The sequence below is a fragment of the Littorina saxatilis genome, linkage group LG17 (assembly GCF_037325665.1).
Source record: "Littorina saxatilis isolate snail1 linkage group LG17, US_GU_Lsax_2.0, whole genome shotgun sequence".
In the NCBI taxonomy this organism is placed as follows: Eukaryota; Metazoa; Mollusca; class Gastropoda; order Littorinimorpha; family Littorinidae; genus Littorina; species Littorina saxatilis.
The window spans coordinates 40,707,563-40,717,562 of NC_090261.1; the positions used below are offsets into that span (position 1 = coordinate 40,707,563).

General features: G+C 41.6%; 1 protein-coding gene across 1 annotated transcript in view; it reads right to left on the bottom strand.

Annotated features, from left to right (window-relative positions):
• The window catches only part of LOC138952819 (myosin-I heavy chain-like), a 181,102-nt gene that overhangs the window by 97,529 nt on the left and 73,573 nt on the right, over positions 1-10,000 (bottom strand). The window contains exon 9 of the mRNA XM_070324555.1: positions 8,101-8,193. Coding sequence (XP_070180656.1) covers positions 8,101-8,193 — 93 coding nt within the window. The remainder of the gene's footprint in view (positions 1-8,100; positions 8,194-10,000) is intronic.

Below are 10,000 nucleotides of genomic sequence, written 5' to 3' on the forward strand. Positions count from 1 at the left end.
GAGAGAGAGACAGAGAGAGAGAGAGAGACAGAGAGATCGAGAGAGAGAGTGAGACAGAGAGAGACAGAGAGGGAGGAGAGAGAGACAGAGACAGAGAGACAGAGAGAGAGAGAGACAAAGACAGAGAGAGAGAGGAGAGAGAGACAGAGAGAGAGGAGAGAGAGAGAGAGAGAGAGAGAGAGGAGAGAGAGAGACAGAGAGAGAGGAGAGAGAGACAGAGAGAGAGGAGAGAGAGACAGAGAGAGAGGAGAGAGAAGAGAGAAGAGAGAGAGAGAGAGAGAGAGGAGAGAGAGAGAGACACAGAGAGAGAGAGAGAGAGGAGAGAGAGACAGAGAGACAGAGAGAGAGAGACAGAGAGAGAGAGAGGAGAGAGAGAGAGAGAGACAGAGAGAGGAGAGAGAGAGAGAGAGGAGAGAGAGAGAGAGGGAGAGAGAGAGGAGAGAGAGAGAGAGGGAGAGGGAGAGAGAGAGGAGAGAGAGAGAGAGAGAGAGAGAGAGAGAGAGAGAGAGAGAGAGAGAGAGAGAGAGAGAGAGAAGATGACGAGTTGTAAACTGAAAGGAAGGTTTCCACACAGACACAAGGCACCGTAACATGTACAGAAGTAATATGGTCAAATTTAGCTGCATTTTTCAACAAGAAGAGCAAACGCTCGATCGAGTCACTTTCGCAGTTCTGAATATTATATGAGGCATCAGATGGACAGGAAGAAATTGCTATTCACAACACAATGAGTCACGTTCACATAAAATTTGAGCCCGGTCACTTTTATAGTTTCCGAGAAAAGCCCAACGTTAAGTTGTGTTGCCGAACAGAAAAGGCTAGTTATCTCCCTTGTTTTTCTGATAACGTTCGTAAAAGGCTACAGATGTAAATACTTTGATGTAAAGAATAATCCTACAAAGTTTCAATCACATCCGATGAACTTTGTCAAAGATATAAAATGTCTAATTTTTCCTTTGACGCTGACCTGTGACCTTGAAAAAGGTCAAAGGTCAACGAAACCATCGTTAAAGTGTAGAGGTCATTGGAGGTCACGACTAAACAAAATATGAGCCCGATCGCTTTGATAGTTTCCGAGAAAAGTCCAACGTTAAGGTGGTGTCTACGGACGGCCGGCCGGCCGGCCGGACGGCCGGCCGGACGGCCGGCCGGACAGACTAACACTGACCGATTACATAGAGTCACTTTTTCTCAAGTGACTCAAAAAACAACAACTACAAAACAAATCATTCAGTATTTTACCCGCCATTCAGCTGCAAATGACCGCCCACAAAAAAAACAATAACAAAACTAAAACGTTGTTTTCATAACACGATTCGTGACAAGGAAATACTTTAATCATAAAGGAAATTATTAAAACTTAAAACAATAGCTTCCTTATTCTGCACGAGCAAACGATGACTCAAATCGATACTAACAATCCGATCACAAAAATCTAAATTAAAACTTTTACACGAAGCCGTTTAACTCACCAGAAGTTTTGTGTCTCACTATACACTTTAGTGTCTGCTTAAAGTTAGAGAGAAAAACTCCTGACACTTTCGGGAAGCTAAAATGTCATATTCGTGAGAAAATTACTTTCTAAAGTAGGCGCTTCATCGATTTTAGCTTAACACATAGTTTTCACTTGATGACCAAACAAGATAACACTTAAGTGCTGAGTTGAAAATGCAAGGAAAGAACTGAAGAGGTGTTCTTCTTGCGTGCGTCGTCGTACGGGTAAAAAAAAAATTTAAAAAGCGTAGGACTGCGATGAGTTTTCCATGCCAGACCGTATTTCCAACGACTGTCTTTGCAAGGAAATACCGGGAGTTATCAAACAGGCGAGAGAAAAAAACCAAGTTAAAGATACAAACTGTGCAGTGATATAGGTGACTGCTAGTGTGGTGACAAAGAAACCTTTTTTTAACAGGGGTTAATTGTGAATATACATTTTGCAAGCTGTCAAAAGGAAGTGACTACTTGCAAGTAGATAGCAAACGAAATCAATCAGAAAATGAAACCTCACATCTAATCTTTTGAATGATCAAAAGATCTAAAGTTTATTATGTCTGCGAGAGTCACAAAAGCCACCCACTCATGGGCATAGTGTATTGTTTATGCAAAGCTTATGGTCACATGACGTTGACGAAAACTGGTGACAAATGCAAACGAGAGGGCATTTTCATAACCCCCATTTCTGAAACAAAGGGAGAATATTTAGTCACAATCGATAATTGTTATCGACTCCACGTAACAGCGCACGCGATTCAACCGGAAAACATCTGACAAAACTTCACTGTCCAAAAACCTTCATCTAACAAAACTGCACTGTCTATATGCAACAACCTGAATTGGTGCGAATACGGAAAACAATAAACGACAGAGCATGTGATTTTAATCTTAACAATGTGCATTAATCCCCAGGAGCACAATAAGGCACTAAACAATTATCGATTTGAAAATTGGCTTTGCGTGCACGCCTTTCGCTCCGATCTGCTGGTCTGATCTGCTCTCTAGACATGTAATTCATTCCTTACGCGCGGCCTTAAGGAGATCCTGGGGTGAGGATCTATGGGATTGGGGGCGCGTATATATATAGCCGGAGAGGAGGGAGTGGGGGTGCATGTTTTTTTTTCTCTCTGTGTCTTTGTTAACTCAGTATATGTTTGAAAAACACACTATTTCGACCACTAGTTGAACAGCTGCGCTGCGAGATGGCTTCCTGCTTCCAAAAAGATACTAGCATCATCACCATAATTTGTACAGCTTGTGATATCAACGCCCTATGCACATTCAACTATAATATCTCATAAGACAGTTTTGCAATTGATGTAGGTTATTGAATTATATGCAGTCAGAACTCTGGAAGATGAAGAATACTGTATTCGCCATATCGAGTGAAAAAAAACCCGTCACAAATAAAAACAATTTTCTTGGTCGTCATAAGTAGCCTGAGAACTGGACTGAAAGGCGTCAGTCTGGCTGGCAAATATTATTTCCTGCTTTTAAAAACTTCGATGTACATAATGATACAGATCAGGGTGGGTTAGCATTGTTTCCTTCTGGTGACGACAGGGAAGATTTTAGTGATTAATACTGGTCATCAATCCTTTTTTTGTTATTACCAGCGTCTACAAAAACAACACAGAATTCATCATTTTTCATCAAAGAATTCGAGTCCAGACCACACCAGAGACCGGTGATTTGTTGTTCTAAATGCAGCTGTAAATATGAAGAGTAGCAGCCACGGACGTGATCGCCCGCACATGGCCAAAGCTGCTATTATACCCCTTGCTTTAGATGCTCGGACAAAGGAATTTTTGTCGAGGCTGAGGAGCAAAGGCATAAAATCGAAACGATGAGCATTTGATGGGTCTTGTCCTTCTTTTCTCTCTTTTCTTCTGAGAATGATTAGTCTGGCCTCATGCAGTGGTCCGTGCTGGTTCCTTAAAGTACGACGTACGATGTCCGCAGGACTTCGTTTAGTCCTTTTAACAAAAGTTTCAGCCAATGGGCTATATATCAGGGAGTTATTATTATAACGCTTGGTTTGGATTATGTTCCTTGTAATTCGTAGGGTACCCAACACAAACAAGTCGCGTAAGGCGAAAATACAATATTTAGTCAAGTAGCTGTCGAACTCACAGAATGAAACTGAACGCAATGCCATTTTACTCGTAGCATCGTCAGGCCACCGCTCATGGCAAAGGCAGTGAAATTGACAAGAAGAGCGGGGTAGTAGTTGCGCTAAGAAGGATAGCACGCTTTTCTGTACCTCTCTTTGTTTTAACTTTCTGAGCGTGTTTTTAATCCAAACATATCATATCTATATGTTTTTGGAATGAGGAACCGACAAGGAATAAGATGAAAGTGTTTTTAAATTGATTTGGACAATTTAATTTTGATAATAATTTTTATATATTTAATTTTCAGAGCTTGTTTTTAATCCGAATATAACATATTTATATGTTTTTGGAATCAGCAAATGATGGCGAATAAGATAAACGTAAATTGGGATCGTTTTATAAATTTTTTTTTTTTTTTTACAATTTTCAGATTTTTAATGACCAAAGTCATTAATTAATTTTTAAGCCACCAAGCTGAAATGCAATACCGAACCCCGGGCTTCGTCGAAGATTACTTGACCAAAATTTGAACCAATTTGGTTGAAAAATGAGGGCGTGACAGTGCCGCCTCAACTTTCACGAAAAGCCGGATATGACGTCATCAAAGACATTTATCAAAAAAATGAAAAAAACGTTCGGGGATTTCATACCCAGGAACTCTCATGTCAAATTTCATAAAGATCGGTCCAGTAGTTTAGTCTGAATCGCTCTACACACACACACAGACACACAGACACACAGACACACGCACATACACCACGACCCTCGTTTCGATTCCCCCTCGATGTTAAAATATTTAGTCAAAACTTGACTAAATATAATAAAAATGAATGAAAGTACATATCGGTGCCAGCACATTTGTCAGACTTATGTGTTCGTGATACACTTAGGCCAACAAAAAAAATAGGTCTGTTTACGGTAACATAGGCCCAAAAAATAGGGTCGGTAGGTCGGGATTTTTTTTTTTTTTTTTTTTTTTTCCAAAAAACCATATTTTTACGTTATTTTGCCAAAAAAACAAAAGATTTTTTTTTTCCCCCCCCAAATGCCAAAAAAAAGTCGCGCGAAAAAAATAGGGTCGGTCGGGTTACCGTAAACAGACCTATTTTTTTTTTTTTTGGCCTTATATAATTGTGGCTCGATTTGTGACAATGAATATTGAACGGAAAAAACAAAGTCAACCTGCACCCAACCCCAATTCCCGTCCACTTGCCTTTTTTTTCTCAATGGAAACGTTTAATTTTCAAGGGAGGAAAGGAAAAGGCTTGTCGGAGTTTTATCCACTCTCTTTCTCATCAATTAAATGCACAAATAACAGAAAAAAATTAAGCAGGAACTTATAAGCGTAGCCCCCTTTACGCCAATTCTCTTTCATCCCTGTCTGGCTTTCTGAAGCTTTTAGTCTCTCTTCACAAGGAGATACCTTTCCTCGGTAGAGCTGTGGCCGCTAATGAAGGTGCAAGGAGGCAGTCCGTACACCTGGAATTTGTCTTCATTCTTGACCCCCACCTCCCTATCATCAGCTGGCGAGGTGCGAGGGCGAGGTGTGTGCCAGGTAACCTTAAGATGAAAGTCCACAAGGCGAGTAAACTACCACACTGCGCTGGTCGTAGATGTGGATGTCGGCAAAAAGGTTAAAGAAAATGCGGCAAAAACACACAGAAATCTATACAGATATTACTGTCTACAAAATAATTATAAAATATATTGTGTCCTGGCGACTGGGATAAAAAAAAAATCCGAATGAAAAGGGGAACAGGGTAAACAGCCTCAACGCAACAAACAGACATCATGAAGGTCCAAGTTGTCCTAATTTTTATCAATGCTTCGGTCTAAAGATCACTTTGAAATCAGACGTAGAACATACAACACAGTTTTCAGAGGCAATTTATACATACGCTACTAGACATTCTGTAAATAATTACAAATCAGGAAAACGTCAGTAAACATCTTTAAAAAGAAACCGGCGAAAGATGGAAGCCCCGAAGTGTCTGTTTGGGAGTTTTGAACTGTACAAACATCTTTATAAAAAAAAAAACATTTCTAGACACAAGATCCGCTTCTCGGGCCAGCAAAATGCTAACGGCGCAAAATGAATCTGCTTTCAGTGGCGCACAAATAGTCAAAGAAGAAACAAAATCGGATTATTTTGCGGTCGGCTTGAGGACCGAATGGGCTTCACGTGTAGAGCTGACATTAATGATTCCCGCGCAGGGACGGAGCATATATCTTCAACCTCACCTAACTTAACATTATTGCTGAACCTAAAGGAGAAGTTGGATTTAACTTTTTGCTGACAATTTAGCAGCAGTTTGAGATATCATCTTTGTGACTATTTTCATGAGGCAACATGGCAAGCTTTGAACACAAAATGTAACAGGGATGCTTACAACAATCATGCTGAATGATTACATTCTTGAAGCACAAATTCACCCCGATTACAGACTGTCTGCCTGCCTGCCTGCCCCCCACCCTCTATCTCTCTCTCTCTTTCTCCGAGTAATCTCTCCAGATCGCTCAAATGGCTAACGAGTCCAAGGCATTAAAATGCCTTTTAAGACACTTGCGCCAAGTTTCAGACCAAAACTGGGAGTCCCGACAAGCCGTCTCTCAAGATCAAACAACAACGCAGAAACAACATCGGCGGTTTCCAGATAAAAAAAAAAATAAATAAACGAAAGCCGGTGAGGGCTATTAAAGTATTATAACGATCTGCAAACAGTATTTAGGGGATTAAGGGCACACATTCTGCAATGCGATGGAGAAAAAGGGACAACAGAAGCTGCTGGGGGTATGGAGGAGGATGAAATTGAAGGGGGGGTGGGAGAGAGAAGAGGAGACAAGAGAAAGGGTGGAGGGGGAGCGAGGGGAATTATGAGGGGGGGGGGGGGGGTGAGAGACTTAGGTACAAAAGAGAGGGGGGGAGGGGGGAGGGGGGGTGGAGAAGGTCTCAGGGCCGTGAGAAGGGGGAGTGAGAAGGTGCGGAGAAACAGAAGGCAGATAACAGAGGGAATGATGGAGAAGCTGGGGGATGTCGAGGCATAACTCTCAGGTAAACAAGAAACAGCAGTGCATACACACACGCCAGTTCCGTGATGGACCTTTGAAGGCAGCTCGATATGACTGTATAAACACGCGCCCAGGTGGCAAGCCTGACGAGGAATGCCTGCCAGCCGACACATCGGCCGTATGCCCCGTTCCATCCAGCAATCTTCCATTGCATCCAGAACGCACCGACACAGGACACAGGTAAACGCCTTACACCTGGAGCATTCGGTGTTAAAGGGCGTCAGTATGGTAGGAAAGCCTTGGCAACACCTGTCCCTTGAACTTAGGGCAATGATGACACTTCTGTCTTCTAAGCATGTGTCGCCTCAAACGAAGACAATCTTATTCCAGAGAGGGTGTGTGCTTGGTTTTAAATAAACGTATTTGGTGTCTAAGTTTCAAAGTTTGGCTTCTGTGTCGATGCTTTCTGAGGACGTTGACGTAAAATGAATACTCTTAGTCCTATCACGAAACTGAGTTCACACAAACATGTTCTTCTACTTTTACTACCATTTTTTACTGCTCATAAACAAACACACAAACACAGAAGAACAGACAGACAGACAGACAGACAGTGACAGACAGACAGTCAGGCGGATGGACGGACGGGCGGAAGGACAGACAGACAGACAGATAGAAACAAACTCAAAGCGTGAACGAACGAAGGCAGACATAGACGCAAGTAGGCATTAACAAACACCCACAGACAAATCACAGAAGACACGCACACAAAGACAATCTGGAAACCAATTCATACTCAGCAGTTCAATTCAGAAAAGCAATAACATTTTCCAATAAAAGAATCACGAGCATCCCACAAGAGAGAATCACATCTATTTGGAACAAATTGGTGTTACCTAGCGAAAGAGAGAAAGGCGAGTAAGAGCGAAGAGTGACAGAACACAACCAGGAAAGGGGAGGTGGTAGGGAGGGAGAGGGTTGCTGGGGCCTGGGAGATTGGGCAGGGACAGTTTCAAAAAGCGGGGAGGGGGGGGGGGGGTGAGTGCGAGTTACCGAAGCGGGAGAGAGGAGAAAGGGAACGGGATAAGAGAGAGAGAGAGAGAGAGAGAGAGAGAGAGAGAGAGAGAGAGAGAGGAGGAAGGGAACGGGATGGAAACGGGATAAGAGAGAGAGAGAAAGAGAGAGAAAGAGAGAGAGAGAGAGAGAGAGAGAGAGAGAGAGAGGGAGGAGAAAGGGAACGCGATAAGAGAGAGAGAGAGAGAAAGAAAGAGAGATAAAGAGACAGAGAGACAGAGAGAGAGAGACAAACAGACAGACAAACAGACAAAGACAGAGGTTTTTCAATGTGACAAAGAGAGTGACAGAGGTTCTAAGTCGACAGAAAGACACCCAGCTCTAACTGAAAGCTGGACAGGGAGGAGAGAACGTCCACAAACAGAAGGGAAAACAACAAAAAAACACAGAGAAAAATAAGCTGACTTACTGTTTCTTGTTCCAAGGCAAACACGAAGTGGTTGAAGAAGCGATGCAGTTTCTCGTTGGTGTAGTTGATACACAGCTGTTCGAAGCTGTTCGTCTGTCAATCGACAAAAACAAACAAACATGTGTCAATAATTTCGTCGCAGTTTGCGTATTCACGTGTAATACAAACTTTTCTCCATTTTTAGAATTTATTTAGTTTGTAATATATGTTCTTGCGTCAAGAATTTTTCCAGCAATAATAACAAGAAGGGCAAAGCCCATACGACTCACATGCTTTACACATTTTTCCTACCAAAATACATGTGACCTTGACCCTGGGTCAAGGTCATCCAAGGTCATGCAACACAAAGCTGTTAATTCAAGACATAGGAAGTACAATGGTGCTTATTGGCTCTTTCTACCATGAGATATGGTCACTTTTAGTGGTTCACTACCTTATTTTGGTCACATTTCATAAGGGTCAAAGTGACCTTGACCTTGATCATATGTGACCAAATGTGTCTCATGATGAAAGCATAACATGTGCCCCACATAATTTTTAAGTTTGAAACAGTTATCTTCCATAGTTCAGGGTCAAGGTCACTTCAAAATATGTATACAATCCAACTTTGAAGAGCTCCTGTGACCTTGACCTTGAAGCAAGGTAAACCAAACTGGTATCAAAAGATGGGGCTTACTTTGCCCTATATATCATATATAGGTGAGGTATTGAATCTCAAAAACTTCAGAGAAAATGGGGAAAATGTGAAAAATAGCTGTTTTTTAGGCAACATTTATGGCCCCTGCGACCTTGACCTTGAAGCAAGGTCAAGATGCTATGTATGTTTTTTGGGGCCTTGTCATCATACACCATCTTGCCAAATTTGGTACTGATAGACTGAATAGTGTCCAAGAAATATCCAACGTTAAAGTTTTCCGGACGGACGGACGTCCGGACGGACGGACGGACGAACGACTCGGGTGAGTACATAGACTCACTTTTGCTTCGCATGTGAGTCAAAAATGAAAAATGAAAAAAAAACCAAGAAAGGTAAGCTTATGGAACTTTTAATTATACTCAAAACAAGACATTCACGTGTACTTCGATTGTATTATATTACATGTACCACTGAACGACGTAGCTTTTTAAAATGCTAAGTTCACAATCTGTGTACTATACACAATGATTAAAAAAAAAAAAAAAAAAAAAGAAAGGTAAGCTTATGGAACTTTTCATTATACACAAAACAAGACATTCACGTGTACTTCGATTGTATTATATTACATAAGCCACGTCGTTCAGTGGTACAAGTTCACAATCTGTGTACTATACACAATGACTAAAAAACAAACAAAGAAAGGTAAGCTTATGGAACTTTTCATTATACACAAAACAAGACATTCACGTGTACTTCGATTGTATTATATTACATGTACCACTGAACGACGTGGCTTTTTAAAATGCTAAGTTCTTCAAACCAGGTTAACAGTTGCAAACAATCTGTGTACAGCATGTGAGGTTCTGTACCCACAACCCCCTCCCTCCCATCAACAACCCCCCGCATCACACACTCATATAATTATATATATATGTCTCTCAAAGGTTGTTTGCTTGTTTTGTTTTACGACATGTCGACAAGTAACCATGTACGCCTCTGTACAATCTAATATAGCGAATAGCCTCTTTCAGAAGATCTTTAATTATGGCTTCTCGCTTCGGTCTTCATCTTTGGAATAAGGATAGAGAACATCAGCTTGAACTACCATGAAACAACCTTTAAGGAGCGTTGAGCATGCCCAACCATAGCAGCGAGTATGGTCAAAAGAGAACAAGAAAGAACGAGAGAGAGGGAGAGACCGAGACAGAGACAGTCAGAGAGAGACAGAGCCAGTCAAAGAGAGAGAGAGAGAGAGAGAGAGAG